The following is a 23186-nucleotide window of genomic DNA, read 5'->3' as shown; positions in this document are numbered from 1 at the left end:
ATTTTTAGTTTTACATTAATAAACAGCACATTTTAGCAAACTTATGGAAAAAAACAGGTCATTAAGCCTAAATTAAGACTCTTGGTGGTTGACAGCTATTACTGCTACCACTAACAATGGCAGTGGTAAGAAGTGGAGCAATTAATGTACAAGAGTGTGATACCACAGATGGAACCTGGATATGGACAATACAAGGACATACCCTTTGGAAAACTTTAGAAACTCAAAATAATTGCTCCTGTTCCACTGAGGCTGTGACAATGGCTTTATCCAGAGTGGGGAGAAAGAAAACTAGGGAAATATCCTCTACCACAAGCCAATGTTTCTAAAACTAGGCAAAAGCCTGTCAATAGTAGTTGGCCAGAACTGCAGGGCAGTGGTTCCGCCATGAGTGAATCAAGAGAGGTAAATGGTCAGTCACATCACGTTCTGCTCACTTCACTATGGAGGCTGTGCCTCAGACTATGTCAGGAACAAAGTGGAGGTGGGATTAGGGGAGAAGGCAAGCCTGTTCTGATTCAGGTCACACCTTTGAGCCTTTGCCCAAAACACACTAATATGTATTATTCTCTGTGCTTACCTTCTGTCTCTCCTCATGCCACAACTCTTGAAGCACTTTTTCAAAATCTCCACAATCCTGAAGGGGTGTCTGAAAATGACTAGAATGACCTGCCACCAATGCAGGAATTCCTTATTCACAGTCCCTGACAGGTACTTGCCCAGAATCTTCAGCATTCATAGTGCTGCACTATGTCCCAAGGGTGCTTATTCTAAAGAATTTGAAATATTTCCCAATATCCAAATCAACCTTGTCTTCTTCCCACCTTGATTTTTTGTTTCAAGTTCTGTCTCTTCAGGTGGCATGGCATTAATCTTTGCTCCTCTTTTTGTTCTGACCGATCAAATACCACTCATTAGCCAATATCCATCTTTCAGTCCTATCTCTGCTCTGACAACCTGTCCCATGCTGGTCCTCCTGTTCCCTTAGTGTGACTGCACAGTCCCTCTTGACAATTGTGCTTTATAATCAGTTATCTTTGACATTCTTTATGCCTTCCAAAGAGGAACAACATCTCTTGAGGAATGGATAGTGTTAATCTCTGTTTTTATTATTATTTCCATATTCCTTTACTGTTTTGCAGCCAAGTATATAATGTGCAGAGGTGAGCCAGGTGTGGTGGCTCATGCCTGTAATCCCTATACTCAGGAGGCTGAGGCAGGAGGATCATTGTGAGTTTGAGACCAGCCTGGGTTACAAAGTGAGCTCAAGGCCAGCCTGAACTGCATAGTGAAACCTTGTCTCAAAAAGACAAAAAAAAAAAAAAAAATGTGCAGAGGTCTTCCATAAACTATCTCTAACCACTATTAGTTTACTTACTTTACAGGATATTTCCTTACAAAAGTCTTCTAATCTAATCATATTTACCTGCCAAACTATACCGTCCATCTTTCTCCCTTGCTTTCCTTTAGTTCTGTGGTTCTCATTTTAACTTCTTTTCCTTTAGGGCAGAAAGTATTAGCCTTAGGCATACAAACAACTGCATATATTGTACACATAGTGTTTGTTTGTTACGGGAGAGGTTTTACAGGTTACATACAACCTTCACACTGTCCCATGACTCCAAAAAAAGATTAGCATTCCCTATCATAATGCTTACCCCTTTTATTTTTGTGGTACTGGGGATGGAACTGAGGGCCTTTGCAATGAGTTACATCCCCAGACCTTTTTTAGTTTTTATTTTGGGACAGGGTCTTATTAACTCACTAAGCTATCCAGGCTGGGCTTAAACTTGTGATCTTCCTTCTTGATCCACCCAGAATAGTGGGACTATAGGCATGTGCTACTACCTGTGGCTGTTCCCTTTTTTTAACCAAATCTTTCCTATTTTCTTTCTTTTTTTTTTTTTTTTTTTGTCTTTTTCATTTTTATTGGTGCTAGGAATCGAACTCACGACTGCCTGCTTGCAACGCAGGTGCTTATGCTGCTGAGCTAAATCACCAGCCCCATCTTTCCTATTTTCAAAGGTCCAATTTGTGCTCCTGGATCCAGAGAATCATCCATATTAAGGACACTTTTTAGGAAAAAAAAAAATATATATATATATATTTTAAGAAATATATATATATTAGGAAATATATTTTAGGAAATGTATATATATATATGTTTTGTAATAAATTTAACTGATTTTACTTTGTGAAAACTTAGTGTCTTCATTATAACAATTCTTTTGTTATTTAATGTTTCTTGATTATAAACTCTTCACAGCAGCTTCAGAGTCTTTTTGTTATATACATATATACCTTCGACAAAGCAGGTAGAAACTACTGTGGACACAGATGATGAAGATGCTAGATAATCTTCAACTTCAGGTTGAGATTCTTTCAAAGATGCACATTACAGATATGACACTGTGAATGGAACCCAGTAAAATGCCACAAGTAGCTGCCACCTTACCTCTGCTTTACGAATATTTTCTCTAGCTTCTTCTATTTTCTGTTCCAGTTCTGCTCGGCTTTGTTCTGATACAGCAACTCCATGACATTCCAGATCATTTAGAACCTATCAAAGAAAACATGAAAATAATGACTGCTTTTCTTTCTCATCTTCATTCTTAGGTGACTAGAGTATTTAGAAATTTAAAAGGCTTTAATGAATAAAGCCATGATCCCTTTTTAAATCTTTGTTTCTTTTACTCATTTAATTAAAAAATTAAAAAATACATAATGTGGATATACTGGGCATGCACATGTTAAATTTTTAAAAATTACATGAATATAGAGCATTGTTACAGAACAACTAATGAAAAATGATAATGTCTCCATTATATTGCACAACCCATCATGCACTCTGTACTCCAAGGAAACACTGTCCCTTCAATTTATGTTCATTTTTCCAAATCATTTTTATGTATTTCTGAACACACAGAAACACAAACAGAAAATTTTAAGACACCCTTTTCATGTTTGTATAACTAGGCTGACCTCATTCTCCTTAAGTAATTGATAGATGCAAGAGTTTATCTGTACCGGGGCTGGGGATTTAGCTCAGCGGCATAATCGCCTGCCTTGCAAGCAGGTGGTCATGAGTTCGATCCCTAATACCGATAAAAACCAAAAAAGACCAAAAAAAAAAAAAAAAAAAAAAGAGTTTATCTGTACCGTATTTTATTTAATCTTCCTCTACTTCTATTTGAATTTTCAAATAACACTGTACAAAGAACTTCATCAATGATGCTTAGTATATAAATCAGAATATTTAAGATAAAACCATAGAAGTTGATATTTGAGGACTGTGAGTGGGGAGAACCAGGCCTCACAAGGAGATGGTCTCTGCCTAGAAACCAGTGCCATGAGCAAGCCACTGCAGGAGTGGGGACAGCCACACCCAAACCTCTCTCAGTGAGACAGCACAATTCGTGGATTGCAGGGGCAGAGAACCAGGCCTCACTAGAAAGTGATTCCCACCAAATGAAACCATATCATTTTCATTGTTTTCTTGGGTTGGGTTTTATTCTCTTTTATGTTAAATCTGATGGCATGAGCAGCTATTTAAAAGATAGCAAGACATATTATGGCAGCCATTTTGAATTTACATTAGCTTATTTTGAAGTCCTTTACTGCACTCATTGTTTTGTTTTTATTGTTTCTATTCTATTCTGTCCTGTTCAATTTTTGATATATCTGAAGGTATCTGCAGCTATTGTGAAAACAACAAGAGGCATTATGATAACTATTGCTGATTTTGTAAGGTTTTGAAGTCCTGTATCACTCATACTAGTTTATCTTGATTGTTTTTATTCTGCTCTATTTTCCTGTTTTATCCTCTTTTAAAAAACATTAAAGTGGAAATTGTATATTTTAATATTAATAGACACTGCCAAACTAACCCTAAAAGTTTTACCCACACTGTATACTGCCGATTGTTAGAATTACACCAATATAATATTTATGATACTTAAAAATATTAACTAACCCTAAAAGTTTTACCCACACTGTATACTGCCGATTGTTAGAATTACACCAATATAATATTTATGATACTTAAAAATATTAACTAACCCTAAAAGTTTTACCCACACTGTATACTGCCGATTGTTAGAATTACACCAATATAATATTTATGATACTTAAAAATATTATCCTCATTATTATGTTTCTGATTAATAGAGAACATCACTTCATGTGTTACAGGCCATCTCTACTTCAACTTCTATGAATGGGCAGTTTATGTTTTATATATATATTATATATACAAATACAAATATACATATGTATCTGAGGAGGACTGAATTCAGACTTATAACTGAGTTATATCTTCAGATCTTTTCTTCAGTTTTGTAAAATTTTGACACAGTTTCTCATTAAGTTGTCCAACTTGGCCTCTAAATCATGATCCTCAGCCTCAGCCTCTTGAGTAGCTGCAATTATAGGTACGTATCATCACACTTGTCTGAAGTTTTTAGTTTTTATATGGTCATATTTATCAATCTTTTCCTTATAGTCCCTAGTTTTGTGTCTTTTTAAAAAAATTTTTTTTTGTCTTTTTCCTTTTTATCGGTACCAGGGATCGAACTCACGACTGCCTGCTTGCAAGGCAGGCGCTTTATGCCGCTGAGCTAAATCCCCAGCCCCTAGTTTTGTGTCTTATTTAGGGTATCTGCAGTATACCAAAAACATTCTCAGTTTTTATTTTTTTAAATAGCTACACAGTTTTACATTTTGTATAGATGCCATATTTTTTCATCAATTCAATTCCTTTTTTTCTTTTTAAATTTTATTTAAAGAAAGACTAAACAAGGAGCTGGGGATTTAGCTCAGCGGCATAAGCACCTGCCTTGCAAGCAGGCAGTCATGAGTTCGATCCCCAGTACCGATAAAAAGGAAAAAGACAAAAAAAAAAAAAAAAAAAAAAAAGACTAAACAAAACAGAAAATAGGTAGAAATAATACATACATACAGAGAAAAAAATAAACAGTAAGAAATCACTAGTTGATGTTTATATATTGTCGTTTTACAAATAGTTGTTCAAGATACAAAAATAGAACATATAAAGTGAGAATTCAAACAGCGAGACTGCAAACAGTTCTGTTCAACTATCCAACAAAAACTTAGTAACGTGGTTGTCAATCCTATATACTTAAACATACATGCAGTTATCCGTATCTTCATTTATGTTTAGATTAAACAAACTAAAGCAGGTGAAAATCATTCTGAACAAAAAATAATAGTACTGGGCTGGGGATTTAGCTCAGTGGCATAAGCGCCTGCCTTGCAAGCAGGCAGTCGTGAGTTCGATCCCTAGTACTGATAAAAATGAAAAAGACAAAAAAAAAATAATAATATTGCTGGATTTCACATCATGACACTCCATGATCAGCACTGGGTAATGTAGTGTCTCTCTCTTTTTTTTTAAATTTAATTTAAAGAATGATTAAACAAAACAGAAAGTGGGTAGAAATAATGCTTTCAAAGAAAAAAAAAACAGTAAGAAATCTTTAGTTGATGATTACAGATTGTCTTCTTCCACATAGTTATTCAAGATACTAAAGTGGAGTATATAAAGTGGGGATTCACACAGTGAGATTGCAACCAGTTCTGTTCAACTATCCAACAAAAACTTAGAAATATGGTTATCAATCCTATACACTTAAATATACATACAGTTACCATATCTTCAATTATGTTGAGATTGAACAAACCCAAGCAGGCTAATATCATTCTGAACAAAGAATAATACTATCAAAAAGTCTTGTCATCTTCAGTGTAGTTGCCTATACTCTCAGATTTGATACTATCAATCATATCAGTTTTGAATAAAATCTTCTCTGCCTCATTTCTGTTATGCTCTTTTTTTGCCATCAGTTGTCTGCTTATCTTCTTCATTCTGTTTTCTGCTCCATGCATTGAGGCCTCTCTGCCACTATTCCTGGAATCCTAGTACTTTTCTCTCTCTCTAGAATGCCCTGGAGTATTCTCTGTAGAGTTGGATTGGTGGTTGCAAATTTCCCAAGTTCCTCTTTGTCTTGGAAGCATCTTGTTTCTCCATTAATTTCTAGAGACAGTTTATCAGGGTATATCAATCTGGGATGGAGGTTATTTTCTTTCAGAGCTTGGAATATTTTGCTCCAGACTCTTTTTGACTTGATGGTTTGTGTCGAGAAGTCTGCCATTATTCTGATGGGCCTTCTTTTGTAGGTTATCTGTTTCTTGCCTCTAACAGCTTTTAATATTCTGTTCTTATATTGAATTTCTGGGATCTTGATTATTATATGCCTGGGTGTAGCTCTGTTTTGGTTGTAGGTGGGTGGAGTTCTGTATGCTTCATATATCAGAATATCACTTCTTTTTCCTATGTTTGGAACATTTTCCTTAATTATTTCTGTGAATAACCTTTGTAATCCCTTTGTTTGTATTCCAGCTTCTTCATTTACATTCTTTATTCTCAAGTTATATATCCTTTTGTCATCTTCTAGCCTTTGTATTGTTACTGCTTGTTTCCTTGTTATTTTTAAAAAGTTTTCCATTTCATACTCCCACATTGCAAAATTGTCCTCCGGTTTGGATAATCTATTCTTAGTTTGTTTTAAGCTGATTTTCCATCTTCTCATAGAGTTTTTAATTTCCTGGTGATCTCTTTGAATCTGCTTTATGTATTCTGTATTTTTCACCAAATGGTTATCTCCTTTGAGTTCCTCCCTTCTTCCAGCTATGTCTGCTTGAGGGGTGCTTAGTATCCCTTTTATTAATCTTCTTATATCTTGCTTTATTTGGCTCAATATTTCACTTTTGAACTCATCTAAGAGGTCCCGAACATATCTCTTTATGTCCACTGGCACTGTGTCTGATGTTGCATGTTTGCTGTTCTCATTGTCCTTTGTATTTACCTGTCTTGGGTCACTGTTCTCAGGGTTGGGGCCTGGAGACTTTTTGTTGTTGCTTGTTCTTCCCATCTTTTTTGCTTCTTCTAGGAGGCCCCTGTGTCTCTCTTTGTTGGTTAAAATTCTTCTGAAGCATGTTGGCTAGATGACCCTTCACACTGCAGTGTGCTAGTGAGTTGCAGACAGGGACAGCATGTGCTGACCCGCCTCCGGATCAGTCAAGCTGCTGTGGCCTGCACTAACTACTGTATTACTCTGTGCCGCTTCCCCTCCAGACCAGTCAAATTGAAAGTCCATTCTCAGTTTTTAATAATGTTTAATACTTGTTAATTCTTCTGAAAAGTTTTGTATATAATGGAAGAGAAAGACCTAATTTTATGTATTTTTTCCAAGCACCAACACAACAGCTCTCATACTGTTTACTCAATTGCTTTCCCAGAGATCTGAAATGCTTTTTTTTTTTTTTGCGGTACTAAGGATCGAACTCATGACCTTGTGCTTGCCAGGCAGGCACTTATGCCACTGAGATAAAATCCCCAGCCCAAAAATTCATCAGTGAATATTTCAGGGCCAGCTGATCTTTGAGCAAAGACTTTTTTTTTTTTTTTTTTTTGTAACTCACAACCTTGTGCTTGTCAGGCAGGTACTTGTGCTGCTGATGAAATGCCTTTTTTTTAATGGTGGGCTTTGAACTCAGAACTTCATACTTGCAAAGTACATACTTTACCTGTGAGACACACCACCAACCCAACCTGTTTGTTATCATGTAAAATTTCAAATATACACAAAGACAGAATCTAGTACAACAATTCCCAGATATCAATCTCTGTGATTCAAAATATGTCAAGATTTTTCCACACTTGCTCTATCTATCCTTTTTATTAGCAACCACTTTTTTTTAAAAAAAATCTTTTTGGGACAGGGTATTGCTATGCAATTCAGGCTGGTCTTGAGCTGACTTTGTAGCCCAGGCTGGTCTAGTACTTGCAATGATCTTTCTGCCTCAGCCTCTCAAGTGCTGGGATTACAGATGTGTGCCACCATACCCAGGTAGCTACCACTTTTTATTTTATTTTATTTATTTATTGTCTTTTTTCTTTTCATTGGTACCAGCGATCGAACTCACGACTGCCTGCTTGCAAGGCAGGCGATTATGCCGCTGAGCTAAATCCCCAGCCCCACTACCACTTTTTAAATCAAATTCCAGATATTAACTTCATTCCTACATGCTTCTACGTAAGTCTCTAAGTGTGCAAAACTTCTACACAATTACTACTATCAGACTCAACAATAATTCCTTGGTAGTCTCTAATGTGCAGTGTATCATTAAACAGCCTTTCACAGTTGGCTTGTTTGGATTAGTATCTTAGTAAGGTCCTTATATTACATTACCATACACAGATCATTTTCTTTGTAGATTTGGTAACTCCTGTGTAAAACCACCCTTTTGATTTTTATAGTCATTGTATAATTCAGTTTGTGATAAGGCATATAAATCACTGTTGTTTTTTTAATTGTTTACATATTACTAAGGTCTATAGGATTTTATTACAGTAAACTAAGTCAAATGTTTAACTAAAACTACAAATAAAGTTAGTATAACATCTGCATTTCTTGCATCTTTCCAATTACATTGCTACTGTATTCTTTGGCTGAAAAAGTCTTTCTTTGTTTAGATCATATGATATTATTGATTCATGAATACTTATTGTGGTATGGTGAATAACTTTTTCAACTGTATTTGTAATTTATTATGACAATAGCTGTGTCTTTCCCTAGTATTTAAATCTCTTATATATTTTTCTTCCCCAATATATTTACTAATCAATCCTCTACCAACTGGTATCACTGAGAGATACATCAGGCTCTTAAAATCCAACCAATCGACCTATTTGGCTCCAAAGTTCACTGGGTGGGTGTGGGTTTTATCCCTAGCTGTTCAATTGCTCAATGGTCATCCCTGAGGTATCTATGGGTGCCAAACCACTGTATCGCCTTCTGAAAGTGCAGCTGGTCTATCTGTGTATCTGATCTACAGAGCAAAGTCCTAAAGTAATGAAACGGGCTTTAATTTTTCCTGTGTTGGAGCCTATGTGGCCAGGAGGCTATCAGTGGACTTGGGATTAGCCTAAAGAATTCCTGGTGTGTAACAGTGTTCCTTTTGGAGCCCTGGGGGGAAGGAGTTAAACATGCTGTAGAAATACAGCCCTGGACTTCAATTTGGCTGTTGATGGCTTCGGTGCACTCTCTGCCCAGTGCTGGAGCCACCTTTCTGAAAGAGAGTGACACTGTGGCCACTCGGCCTGTGCCCTGGAAGTGGTGGATTCAGCCTTGACTTCCTTACCCCCAGTAGCAATGGGAACCTAGGTCTGGTACTATAAGGGGAGAAGTGAGAGAATATAATTCTGGTCTTAGCCTTCTCACAGGATGAACATGTGACCTGCATTCTCACAGAAGGGCAAGATTTCCCTACGATGGTTTCTCTTTCTGTCCTGTCCTTCCAACCAGGATGAACCATGCTAACAGTGTCGTTTCATGGGCACTTGTGCTGATGTGTATGCTCAGTGCACATCGCACTGCTGGGTGTGCACTGAACTCCAGACTGAGGTAGTTGAGGTCCTCCTCTGGAGAACTGTGCTGACCACTAGTCAGTCCAGTCTTACGTAACTGGACTGACTAGTGGTAGCTGAAGATGACCAGCTCTGCTTGGGTTTAATACCACAAGGCCATCAAGGCACTGATCTGAAAGAGCATGACCATCCCAGAAGGACTGGGATCTGTTATGTATGACAGCTGGAGGTGGTTGACAGGATTGCAAATGACACTGCTGGATATAGCCTCGCTTTGTATTCAACAGGTGAATGCGTTGGTGGAAACAGAACCACAGAGTAGATACCCGCTGCCCTGTGTAACACATATTACTGGTAAATGATACAAACGAGTGGTGGGGTGACCTTAAGTTAACAGATATAGGGGCACTGAATGGCCCATTGAGGGCATTATGGATTTGTGGCCCCACAGGTTGACCATACTTACCTGCACACTGATAGGGTGTTGCACCTGGGGATTTCCATGTTAAGTTCACTATCAAATTCACCATTACAGACATACCTCACAACTGGGACACTGTATCACAGCTGGCACCACACTAACTAAGTGGCCTGGTGGTTTTATCTAAATGGCTCTGATAATGCCAGGAGCAGGGGCCACAGACCTAGCCCTTCAAATTGAAGCCCTTGCTCAACATATGGCCCAGGCCTTGAATATTACATGCTAGGCTTTGATATTGCTAGTGAATGAGGCTTATCAAACAAGAAAGATGCTTTTACAAAACTGCATGGCTCTTGATTTGCTAGCTGCAGCACAAGGAGGTACTTGTGTCCTCTTATAGGCAGAATGTTGTATTTATACCCCTGACCACCAGACACAGGTACAAGAAGGTTTACAAGAGATGAATGTGGAGGTGTCTGTCATCTAGGCCCTGTAGCAAGACCCCTTCATCTAATAGTGGGAATCCTTGGATAAGCTGTGCTATAGTGGCAATGGAGTTTTGTAATGCTCTAATGTTTCCTTTATTGTTGTGATTTTTATGCACAAGGGTCAGCTTTATGTGCCACTTGCAAGAGATGACTATTCCTTGACCTTTGAGGGAATGGGATATGGGATACTACTCCAGAATGCTAAAAGCTTGAGGCATGTAAGGATGCTCCTGGACAGCTTTGAGGATACAACCCTGTTATCAGTATAGGCACACAATGGCGCATGATTATAACCATGATTTAGCATTATACAACCACACATGCACTAGTGAGGTTAGCATGTAAGAATGTAAATGTGTGCTAACAACATGTATAAGAATTATACAATAAAGATGCAGGCTACTGTTGTTCCCTGCTCTGCTCTCTGCTGCCTGCTGTTGTTGCTGAAATTTTGCATGCGTTCACTTTTTAACCTGGTGACCTCAACTGCAAAAATCTCCCTTTGGCCCCAGAGTGGGCCAATACTATATATCCTGGAGAATCAACTTGTCAGGTTCTACAAAAAAAAAAAAAAAAAAAATCCTGTTGGGTGTTTAATCTGAATTGGACTAAATATATGGAGATAACTGATATTTTAAAAATAGTGAGATTCAAAAATTAGCCAACATGTATTTAGAATCTGTATGGGTCTATATTGTTCTGTATGTGTATACAACAATGTCAGTACAGTATGTTCCCAATTTACAAATGAGTTCCATTATGGGAGAATGTTTGTAAAGTCAGATTCATTCATACTCTAACAAAGCAAGTCTTATTCAGTATGCCTGTGAATATTATACAATACATCTGTGAAAGTTCACAACTCAAACATTGATAAGCCAAGGTCTTACTGTACCATACTATTTGGAAGTCTATAGTTTTATAAGCTTTGAAATAAAAAGTAGGATTCTTCCAATCTTGTTTTTTTTCAAGACTATTTTGGTTATTTGGGGTCCCTTGAGAAACCATATGAATTAAAATGATAGCCTTTTCTGCTTCTGAAAAATTAAATTTGAAGATCATTTTGAGTTGCAGTGTCATTTAAGAATACATTCCAGGGGCTGGGGATTTAGCTCAGCGGCAGAAGCACCTGCCTTGCAAGCCGGCAGTCGTGAGTTTGATCCCTGGTACCGATAAAAAGGAAAAAGACAAAAATAAATAAATAAATAAAAGAATACATTTCATTCCATGAACACTGGATGCCTTCTGATTTGGATTCTAATAGAGAATGCACTGAATCTGAAGGTCATTTGGGGTATTACTATCACCCTAATAATAGTTGCTTTCTACTTACTTACATCCTCTAATTTTTTTCATAATTCTTCTGTAGTTCTTAGTGACTAAGTCTTTCACCTTATTGGCTAATTCTATTTCTATGTTCTTTGTGGGGCTCTGCAAATGGATTTTTTTTTTCTTAGTTTCCCTGTTGTGGTATTGGGGATTAATTTCTTTTGTGATTGCTCACTGTTGATATACAAATGCAACTAATTTTGCTGGGTTGATTTTTTTTATCCTGCAACTTGCTTTTTATCCTATAACGTTTTGTTTTGGTAGAAACTTCAGAGTTTTCTATATATAAGACCATGTCATCTGTGAACAGATAATTTTGCTTCTTCTTTCCCCATTTAAATACCTTTCACACATTTTGCTTGTCTAACTCTTCTGGTTAAGACTTTCAGAACTGCTTATTCACCCGCCCTCTTGGTAAGCGTCTGCAACGCGGGCCAGGAGGAGAACAGAGCTCCAGAGCTCTGGGCATGGAGGAACTCAGGCAGCTTATTCACCTGCCCTCTTGATAAGCACCTACAGCTTGGGCCTGGAGGAGAACCAATACCTGTGAGCCAACTTCCACGCGAGCTGAAAATCAAGCACTCTTCTCCCACCTGCCCCCTCCCCCCCTTACCTACTGGGGATAGATATTTCAGCATCTCTTGGGAGGATGACCATATGCAGTATAGCACATATGGGGGATTTCCTTCTATCTTCTGTTTGAAGGCATAGGTTGTTTTTACTTTTTGTTATATTTCTTTTGCTCTATTCAGTATTCTCAATTGGTTTTACAATTCTATTTTTGGTTTGATTTTACAATACGTAATTGACTGGATAGCTATTATTAAATTAAAGAGATATACCATAGTACTTAGTACTACTATCCCAGTATCCTACTGTGAAATCCTGTACCAATTTCACTACATGGCTTTGTTCTGTCTTGCGCTGTTGCATATTTGCTACTTTCAAAATTAAAAAAAAAATACATGTTAAGACCCATGTATGTGTAGAATCTATAAACAGTTTATGAGAACTGATCTTATGACAATTGGTGAAATGAACAATACTTTGAAGAAAAGGGGACACTGAAATACCCAGTGCTGATCCTGGAGTGTCATAATGTGAAATCCAGCAATAGTGTTATTCTTTGTTTAGAGTGATATTAGCCTGCTTGGGTTTATTGAAAGTCAACATAATTGAGGATATGGGTAACTGCATATATGTTTAAGTGTAGAGGATTGATAACCATATTTCTAAGTTTTTCCTGGATAGTTGAACAGTACTGGTTGCAATCTCACTGTTTGAATCCCCACTTTATATGCTCCAATTTAGTATCTTGAATAACTATTTGTAAGAAGACAATCTGTAATCATCAACTAGTGATTCTTACTGTTTATTTTTCTTTGAAATTATGTATTATTTCTACCCGTTTTCTGTTTTTTTAGTCTTTCTTTAAATTCAGTTTTAAAAAGAAGACACTACAGTACCCAGTGCTGATCATGGAGTGTCATGAAGTGAAATACAGCAATACTATTATTCTTTGTTCAGAATGATTTTAACCTGCTTTAGTTTGTTTAATCTAAACATAAATGAAGATATGGATAACTGCATGTATGTTTAAATGTATAGGATTGACAACCAGGTTACTAAGTTTTTGTTGGACAGCTGATTAGAACTTTTTGCAGTCTCTCTGTTTGAATTCCCATTTTACATGTTCCATTTTTGTACCTTGAACAACTATTTTTAAAACGACAACATCAACTAGTGGTTTTTTTTTTTTCTCTGAATGTATGTACTATTTCTACCTATTTTCTGTTTTGTTTAATCTTTCTTTAAATAAAAAAAACAGACTTTCAGAACTACTATCAAAAGCAAACATGATGAAAATGAGCACCCTTGTCTTGTTCCCGATCTTAGATGTTTTCAGTACAAACCATTGATTTTTTTTTTTTTAAGACAGGATCTTATTATGTAGTTCAGGCTGACTTCAACTCATTATGTAGTGTAGGCTGGTCTCAAACTCCTGGTGATCCACCTGCCTTAGCATTCAGAGTACTGAGTCAATTTTTAAAACCAAACTGATTAATATGTATTTCAGTGTGATATTTTTGGTGTTTTACCTGCCTAAAGTTTACTGATCTCTAGCAAAAACCAGGCTTTGGGGAGTTTTGGTGAAAAGCTGAATATATTCCATATGTGAGATACGAATATCTATGTTTGAAAAGAAGACTGTGGGAGACAGTATTTTAAAAAATAAACCAGCTACAATATTTTTCATTCTACCTGTCCTTCTAGAACTTCACTATATTCCTTCAAGTAGAGTGTATATTCTCTCTCACTAAATTGTTTTCTTCCACCTTCTTTTCTTGAGTGCTGGGAATCAAACCCAGGGGCCTCACAAATACCAGCAAGAGCCCTGCCCTGCAGCCATATTAACAGCTCTTCTCACTAAACTGTTGACAGATCTTTGTGAATGCTTGAATGAATAAAAGAGGATACAAGGATCATTGTCTTATTTCTGAGGCTTGATCAGAAGGATAATTCTAGTTATATTTTTTTACTCTTGGGACTCACACATTTGGGGCTCTATGCTGTCATGCAAGACACAAAGCCAACATGAAGCTGCTATGCTAGACTGACATTTGGAGAGAACACAGAATGACAGAGGTGCATAAGAAGCCTCCCCTGTTACAGTTCCCAACTGTTCAAATCTTTCCAACTCAAGCACCAGATATTTCAGCGGTGAAGCCTGTGAGATGACACCAGCAAAAGCTACCATCTGACTGACACTATGTTAGAGATTCAAAGTAACAACTGCCAAGCTGAAACTACGTAACAGTCTCATTAATAAGAGATGATATTTAAAAATGCACTTTTTCAAGTGTGGCATAGTGTAGCACAGGCCTGTAATCCCAGTACTCTGGAGGCACATGTTTGGGGCCAGTGTGGGCTATGTAGTGAGTTCAGGGCCATAGAGAGATTTTATCTCAAAAAAGAAAAACAAACAAATCAAAGTCAAAACCAAACCAACCAAACCAAACCAAACCAAAAACCACTTTTTTGTGGTGTTAAATTCAAGGTTTTTTTTTTTTTTTTTTAAACTACTGCTATAGTTAAGTGGACTTTGAAGTATTTGCAAGATAGTGAAGTAAGATATCACAGCAGGAAAAAGATATAGAAAACGGGCACATGGTAGCAAGGTCCACTGTTAGAAATATTAATTTATAATTTGGCAGTAAGTAAAACCCTGGAAGTGGTTGAGAATGCCCATAGTGAGAGTAATGAATAAGAAAAAAATGTCTTTCAGAACTAAGAAATCTAAATATTTTAATTGCAAAATGGAGAAAGAGAACCCATGAAAGAATCTAGGAATGATTAGAGAGGCAGAAGGACAATCAGAACAATACTGAGTCATGAGTATCCAGAGAAGAGAATTTTAAAAAAAATTTTTATTTTTATTTTTATTTTCTTTATTTTATTTTTTTGAGACAGGGTCTCACTATGTAGTTCAGGCCAGCCTTGAGCTCACTTTGTAGCCAAGATGGTCTCAAATTTGCAATGACCCTCTTGCCTCAGCCTCCTCAATGCTGGGGTTACAGGCATGCACCTCCCAACTTGAGAAGAGGATGTTTTAAAATTATGGGAATTGCTAATTATGATGGAATTGCTGACTAGTGAAGAAAAATGAAAAACCAAAATATCCATTTTACATAAGTTTAGTCTACAGAGGAAAGAAGGAAAGAGAAATTTTAAATGTAATGGGCTAAAAAATAAGTATGAGGTAAGGATATACATATAATAAATATAGACAACTCATGCAAGTAGTGAAATGCTTATCACTAAGCTATATCCCCAGGCTAGGACAATTCTTTTAAGAAGTTGGATATGAAGGCAAAGAAAGAGGATATAAACATCAAAAATGAAATTGAGAATAAAACGTAGTACCATATATATACTTAAAAGAATTTGTTTGCACTTAACAGATTAGTCTTGAAATACACTTTTGTCTGGGTGTGATGGTACACACCTATAATCCTGGCATTTGGGAGGCTGATGCAGGAGGATTTCTGTGAGTTCGAGGCCAGACTGGGCTACATAGTGAGTAGCGAGTTCAGTGTCAGCCTGGACTACACAGTGACACCCTATCTCCAAACAAAAAACAAACAAACAAACAAAAAAAATCACCCACAAAAACAAAGAAAGTACATTTTCATGGAATCCAGAATTGTCTTCAAAAGATATGTCTTGTCAGATAAAAGCCTATTTTAATTCAACAAATACATGTCTCTTCCTTTACCTAAAACTATAACACATTATCATTGGTTTTTCTTAGGCAATTATACTGCAAACTGAAGAATTCAAGTATTGCTGCTGGAAGGTCTATGGAATTTGAGACAAGTAGACAAGCCTCCAGTGATGGTAGCATATATATCATAGGTTCACCATCACTGACTTTGACCCTACTGTTGAGTGTTGGGAAAATACAGAAAAAAACACACTCATAGGCTATTTTAGTCATATATAAAATTCAACTCCTTATATTAACTTGCTATTTAATTTATGCTGAATTATCTAGAGCTTTCTCTACTACACTTACCCGTTGTTGATGAACAATGTTTTTGTGCTCACGTGCCACACGTGTGGCCCATTTTCGAGCCTCTTTATTTAGACTGTGCTCTTCAGTGGTCCCAGTTTCCGATTCTAATTGTCTGCTCTACAATAGAGAGACAACAGAGAGAGAAATATTGTTATCCTTATTGCAACAATTAACACTCTATAGTTGGTCCAGAGGGCCTTCACTTAACCAGCACTCAAAATAGGCAGCTTGCCTAACTATTGTGGAAATGAATGTTTCATGTCATAGAAAGTCAGCAGAAGATTAAGAAAATGGTATGAAACCACAAGGGTTTTTGCCTTGTACTGCCAAACGTGAGAGCTTTTTCTCAAATATTATATACTGATTTTTTTTTAATTGTGAAGGACGCTGGCTATGAAGAAAAAGTATTTGTGTCAACCTCCTATATATGACACTAAAATCATTGCAGAAATAGAAATAGGAACAACTTAAGAGTTTCAATGTGATTAAAGAAAAAAAATCTTTAAATAGAATTAAGAAGAGAAGAACAAGACATTAATAGCAGCAAAATTCTGATCCCTTGAACCAAGACATTAATTTTAATTTAATAAGAAGTCTATCACTAGCTTTTGAGCTTTTGCTGGGGTTTAATGTCCCAATACGAGAGATAAGAGTACTATATCAAAGATCACAAAAACTTACTTCACACTCTGAAATTTTATGATTTTGTTTCATACAGAACAAATTTCAAAATATAAATAAACAATGTGATAAATCCCACTGTATAAGAGATTCTAGAAAGTGCTTAATATAACTTTTTTCAAACTCCACATGCATTTTTTCCCAATCAATTTTCCCAATCAAAAATATAAACTATTTTTGTTTAACAGTGTATGTTTAAATCAGTTACATTCTTATACCACTTCTTGAGAAGAATGTTTCAATACGAAATTCTATCACTTCCTTTAAAAAGAAGGGTAGTTCTTAAATAAAAGATTAATAATATAAAATTTTTAAAAAAAAGTTTCCAGAAAGAGGACCTTCTTCACTATCCATATAAGGGTGGAACTGAAGTGTATATTATGTCTTCAATGAAAGAAACAGATGCTTTAAACATAAACGTCAACTTAGCAATGAACTGTAGATAACTGACCATGAAATGCAGCCCTGGATCACAAAATGACAGATTTAACCAGTTTTAGGCCATTACTCAGAAATTCATATAACTTTTATAGTTTATGAGGTAGGTCACACAGCATTGTATTATTCTTAAAAAATTTTACTGGTACACATTAGCAGTACATAATGATTTCCTTGTGGGGAACTGGTACATGTACATAACAAATCTTAATTATTTTTTAGTTCCTTCCACTTCCCTTCTCACACAGGGATTTTATAGAAAAGGAAATCAGCGTACAGAGAGGTAAGTCATTTTTTCCAGTGTTTTCCAGACATTACAAGACATAGCTTTCACTAAACAAGTCTGTCTGACTCCAGAATCAGAGCTATTTTTAATCTTCTCTAAATGCTTAAGAATCCATGAAAAATAAACTTTCTTTTAAATATGAATTGTCCAAAGACGATTTCTTGTATAAAAAACAAAATATTATAATGAAAAGAGTTTTAAAAAATACTTTGTAGGGTTACATAGCTCAAATTTGATAGAGCAAGTAGAAACTGACTTACTAGATTAACATTTTTAATCTTTTTTGGGGGGCTCTGATACGGTGTTGAAAATTACTTTTTCTATGTATATATTTTAGCTAAAGTTAAGATTATGCACTGAAAAATGAGAATCAAAATTCGTATCTTATTAAATTTTACATTTACATTTCATATTCTATTTCATTCTTTGAGTGATCAAGAACTTCATTATTACATTTTGCTTTACAAAAGGATCTAGGCATTTAAATTTGTGTCTCTTTGGAAGTCAAGGACATTAAATTATTAATCTCAGACATATGCAAATAAAATGTACACTAGCCAGAAAACACTAATGTATAAAGGTAAAAAGATATTCGTCAAGTACAGAAATAGGTTTTTGAGCATGGTAGACTTAATACTGAATCCACTGTATGCCATTTATCAGCTTTATGATCTTTATTAATCTGAGTCTTATCTATATTTGAAAATTGGTGAAAAGGCCACCTATCTTCTAAGGGTTTTTGGGCTATAACAAGGTCATATTTTAAACATTTTGGTAAAATAGCTGCATACAGTAAGTATCTAATAAAATTATTTGTTAAAGACTCAGCTGAAAATTACTTGAAACAAAAAAATTTGTCACTATTGCTCACTTAAAAATATTCGAGTAATTCCTAGTAAGTTTTTCCTCCATTTCTCTCTAGTACTGAGGATTGAACACAAGGCCTTACATATGCTAGGTAAGCATTTTATCATTGAGCTATACCCCTAGCCCAATTCTTAGGTTCTTGAGAGCATAAAGAAAGAATAAAAAACCACACCAGACATATTAAAAGATTAAAGTAAATCTCAAGAGCATATTTTGGCAAAGAGTAGAGAGGTAAGGGGCAACTAATGGAGAAATTTAACTTTTACTTGCTAAGCAGCAATCTTAAAAACAAGTAATGGTTTAAAATGTGTGCTGACTGTGGATGGGCCCTAACTCAAATTGCCACATAGAATCTGCACCTTTTAATCTGGGCATAATGGTGCATGTCTATAATCTCAGAGATGAACCACAAGTTTGAGCCTGCTCTGTAAAATGTAGCAATTTAGCAAGACTCTGTCTCAAAAAAAAGGACTGGAGATGTTAGCTCAGTGTGAAGGCCCTGAGAACAATCCCTAGTTTAAAAAAAAGAAGAAGAAAGTGCGCCCTTTTGCTGAGTATTTAGTGTGTGTAAGTGTTTGGGAATACCCAATAATTAGGACAGATAACTAGTGCTAATGATTGGGAAATGTGGCTTTGAATCCTCTGGGCAGAGAACGAGATAAAATCCAAATTAATTTATCCTTTTCATGAATTCTGAAATTAGACCGCAGAAGACAGACAGATGCTACCTAGAACATAGGTCTTGACAAATGAAAATTTCATACAAGGCAAATACAACCCAGTATTTTAGATACAAAAGGAAATGCTCTAATGTCACCTCTACTATCAAAGATCAGAATCAGTCAAAATCTAGGGCAGATCACTTTTTAAAAATATATTAGTATTTCAGGGGCTGATTCTAGCCAAGAAACTGCTAGTGACTGCTTCTTTTTAAATTGCAGGCTAGTTTAATTTTTAGGTTATTCTTTTACCATTTTTTCTTTCTATTCTTTAAAAAATGTACTTAAAACATATAAAAGAATGGAAATAGGAGCTATGAAGCATATAATGCTGTTACCTTCTCAAAGGAGAATATGAGAAAATGAAGTATCAAATAGCACTGTCATCTGGCTCTGAAAAAGCTTATTCAATTTATTTTAAAAGAGGCATATATACAAGAGCAGAATTACACCAACACACACACACACACACTCGGGCACAAAAATTAAAACCTAAACACGAATGTTTGTTATACCATTTTTCTATCAACCTTTAAGTATGGAGTAGGTAGTTTTCATCGCTCTCTGTCAGGAAGAGTCAAATAAATTTGATTGTTACACCCTTTAAAACATCAGAATTTTAGGAATTATGGTTTTAGTAAAATATTTCAGAAACACATTGGTCTTTTCCTAGAAAATAAGTATCAATCTAAATACAAGCCTGTGCTTCTGAGTACTATTCCCTGTGGATAGAATGACTTCCCTACCTTCTTATTGTTGACCAACAAATTTTCATTGTCCAACTTGCAGCTCAAGTATTACCTTTGTTGTGAAATAGTTTATTCACTTGCTAGACATTTACTAAGTTATCACTGCTAGGCAAATATCAAGTTATATTGTGATGCTGAGTTGGTTTCTATGGCTTTTAGCAATCTGGGACCTAACCATCTTAATTTCTGCATGCTGGCATCTAGCACTGGGCTTAAGTGAACACAGAAAGTCCTCAGCAAATATAAGCAAATATAACCCAGGGCATGGTGGTGCATACCTATATCTTAGCACTTGAAGGCTAAGGCTGGAGGATAGTTTAAGTCTTTTGGATGAGCCTGGGCTACAGAGTGAGTAAGTTCAAGGCCAGTCTGGACTACATAGGGAGATCTTGTAACCCTGGAAAAGGGATAAAAAATGATCAAGATATGCTGTATCTGTTCCCCATATGAACATAACTATTATGTATTCTAAACATACACTGAAACAAACAACTTCTAATATAACCTAATATAAAGTGAGGGCCAGGGCACCAGATTCTTAGGATAATACCTTCAGAGACAACATGCTGCATTACAATCAGTTTCTGACAGAAGAATGACAAGATTATCACATGTGTGAAAAACAGAATGAGCATGCCAGAGGGAACTACTTCCTGAGCACTACGCAGAGCTGACTAGCACTGACACCCTTCTCCTCACACAATGAAACATCATCTAATACAGTCTCCTTGTGTTTCAATTTCCACTACAAAATCCACTCAAAATGAATGAGTGACTCTTCAAATGAAGGATTTTTATAAAAATTTTTATTCTGTGAAATTTATTGTTTCTTTCAAGAAGCATTCATTGAAACTTAAAAGTACATTTACATTCCAAAGAGATTTAGTTATATCTTCCAGGTTAATTTCTCCTTCCTCTCTGAGCCTCAGTTTCTGCACTGGCAAATCTAAACGTTTGAAGATGAGATGAAATCTCAGATTCATACGAGACCTTAACAAGGAGCTAAGGGCCTTCAAGAAACTTTAAAATTACTTTTTTTTTTTATATTGGGCACTGAACCCATGGACTTGCATATGCTAGGCAAATGCTATACCACTGAATAAGCATCCACATGCATTTTTCTACTTTATTTTGAGATAACAGTCTTGGCAAGTTGCCTAGGTTGGACTTGTGATCCTTCTGCCTCAACTTTCCAAGCATGCACCATCACATCAGGCAGACATTCTTGAAAAATAACTTTTAATTCACTTGGAATTTAAAATTCATGATGGGATACCTATATTATATATTATAATCATAAAATTAATTAACTAATTAATTACATTTAGATAGGGTCTTGCTATTTAGTTCAGGCTGGACTTAAACTCAGTATGTAGTCCAGGCTGGCTTTGAACTTATGGTAACCCTCCTGCTTCAGCCTTCCAACTGCTGGGACTAAAGGTGTATACCACCAAGTCCAGCCCAGGGAATACTTTTAAAAGGTCATGGAGATAATATAAAAACAAACTATTTGATGAGAAGTAAGTAGAGTCAAATCTCCTAAGATGGCTAGGGACTACAGACATCCCAAGTGTCAGATATCCATGTTGAATTAGGAATAAAGGTTTAAATTCAAGTCTACATAGTATACATCTATTAAGTTATATATCTACATCCATCTATGTATATACCGATGGAGGGTCACAAAGTCTATGAAAGGTAGTAATCAAAATGTTATCAGTACTCACTCTGATGAGAGTTCAGGTGAAAACTTTTTAAAATTTTATGGTGTAAAATGTGATTTTTTTGATTCATACATACTTTGGGTAAACTATTTTATACTTTTTAACAAATAGAACACTACAAAGATATGTTTATTTTGAAAACAAGCTTATCATTTATTGAGTTAAAGCTCTGTGCTGTTTTACATAATTTCATTTAGTTCTCAAAACAATGCTAATAGAGACTACTATTTTCAACTTATCATTGTGGAAATTTAGGCTCAGAAAGGGTTATGTATTTTTCCCAATGCCACTCTGCCTGGATTTAGAGCCTATAAATACACCACCCATGTCCACACAGTCTTCATATACCCATACTGTTACTAATTATTCTTTTTTTTTTGGAGACAAGGTTTAAGTATGCAGTTCAGGCTGGCCTTGAACTCACTTTGTAGCCTGTGCTGGTCTCAAACTTGCAAAAATCCTCCTGCTTCAGCCTCCCGAGTGCTGGGAGTACAGGCAATGTTACTAATTATCCTATCTAGTTAAGACTAATAGTGGTGACATAGAGACAAAAATACTGAATAGGTATTGCTAAAATATAAAATTCCTTTCAGTGAAGTATTAGCAGTGCTTTTCCTCAGATATAAAACATCCATCTATTCATTTAATTTTGTTTTTGGGAAAACAAGGGATCAACTATTTCAATTGCATTTCAGAAGATTTGTAAGGCCTAGCAATATTAAGTTTTTTAGAATTTCCAATCCTTTTAGAATAAAATATGAAAGCATTTTCAAAATTTAGAAAATTAGTGTTTTTATATTCTCGACGTTAGTCTTTAAATCATTTTAACTATTTTGTCCTTAGAAGATCTCTCAAGATATGATTTGAAGCTGGGCATGGTGGCACATGCCTGCAATTCCAGCACTTTTGAAGGCTTGGACAATTTAGTAAGAACCTTTCCTTCACCTCCCCCAAACAAACAAACAAACAAACAAACAAACAGTAAATAAAAAGGACTGTGGATGTAGCTCAGTGAGAAGGTAAAGGGTTAAGTTATTAGTACTGCTTAAAAAAGAAAAAGAAAGATAAGATTTTGGTTCATTTTAAGGTAACCATATAAAGGCACAGGTAGTTCAGACAGACATCTGCCTGAGCACCTGCCTAAGAGAGTAACATAACCTTGGAGAGAAGGATTTCACAGAATAAATGATCTTATTTTTCAAATTACCCAAAATATAGACATTTGAAAGGGGAAAAAATGATGATCTCTGTGGTGAAATACCAATACAGTAAAATCAATTATGACAACTTAATTTCAAAAAAGATAGTATCATGGTTGTTATGCTAATGTCACATGCCAGGAACGATCTCCTTAACCTTCATGCAAGAGTTATGTACTTTTTGTACTTTCAATGTATTAGTAGATAAAAAACTTATCAGGTTAAATTTTTAATCTATTCTTTATTAAGTTTACTAACACA

General features: G+C 35.8%; 1 protein-coding gene across 3 annotated transcripts in view; it reads right to left on the bottom strand.

The window, feature by feature from the left end:
- Fchsd2 (FCH and double SH3 domains 2) overlaps positions 1 to 23186 on the bottom strand; it is a 268069-nt gene that overhangs the window by 42885 nt on the left and 201998 nt on the right. For all 3 annotated transcript variants that reach the window (XM_003463457.5, XM_003463456.5, XM_063256542.1), the window contains 2 exons: positions 16263 to 16379; positions 2456 to 2560 (listed from right to left, as the gene is read on the bottom strand). In XM_003463457.5, coding sequence (XP_003463505.2) covers positions 2456 to 2560; positions 16263 to 16379 — 222 coding nt within the window. The remainder of the gene's footprint in view (positions 1 to 2455; positions 2561 to 16262; positions 16380 to 23186) is intronic.

Source organism: Cavia porcellus, unplaced genomic scaffold (genome assembly GCF_034190915.1).
Source record: "Cavia porcellus strain 051 isolate PalLab524CR breed Dunkin Hartley unplaced genomic scaffold, mCavPor4.1 scaffold_9, whole genome shotgun sequence".
Classification (NCBI taxonomy): Eukaryota; Metazoa; Chordata; class Mammalia; order Rodentia; family Caviidae; genus Cavia; species Cavia porcellus.
The sequence above is the reverse complement of the archived record's forward strand: the minus strand, read 5'-3'. Positions and strand labels throughout refer to the sequence as shown.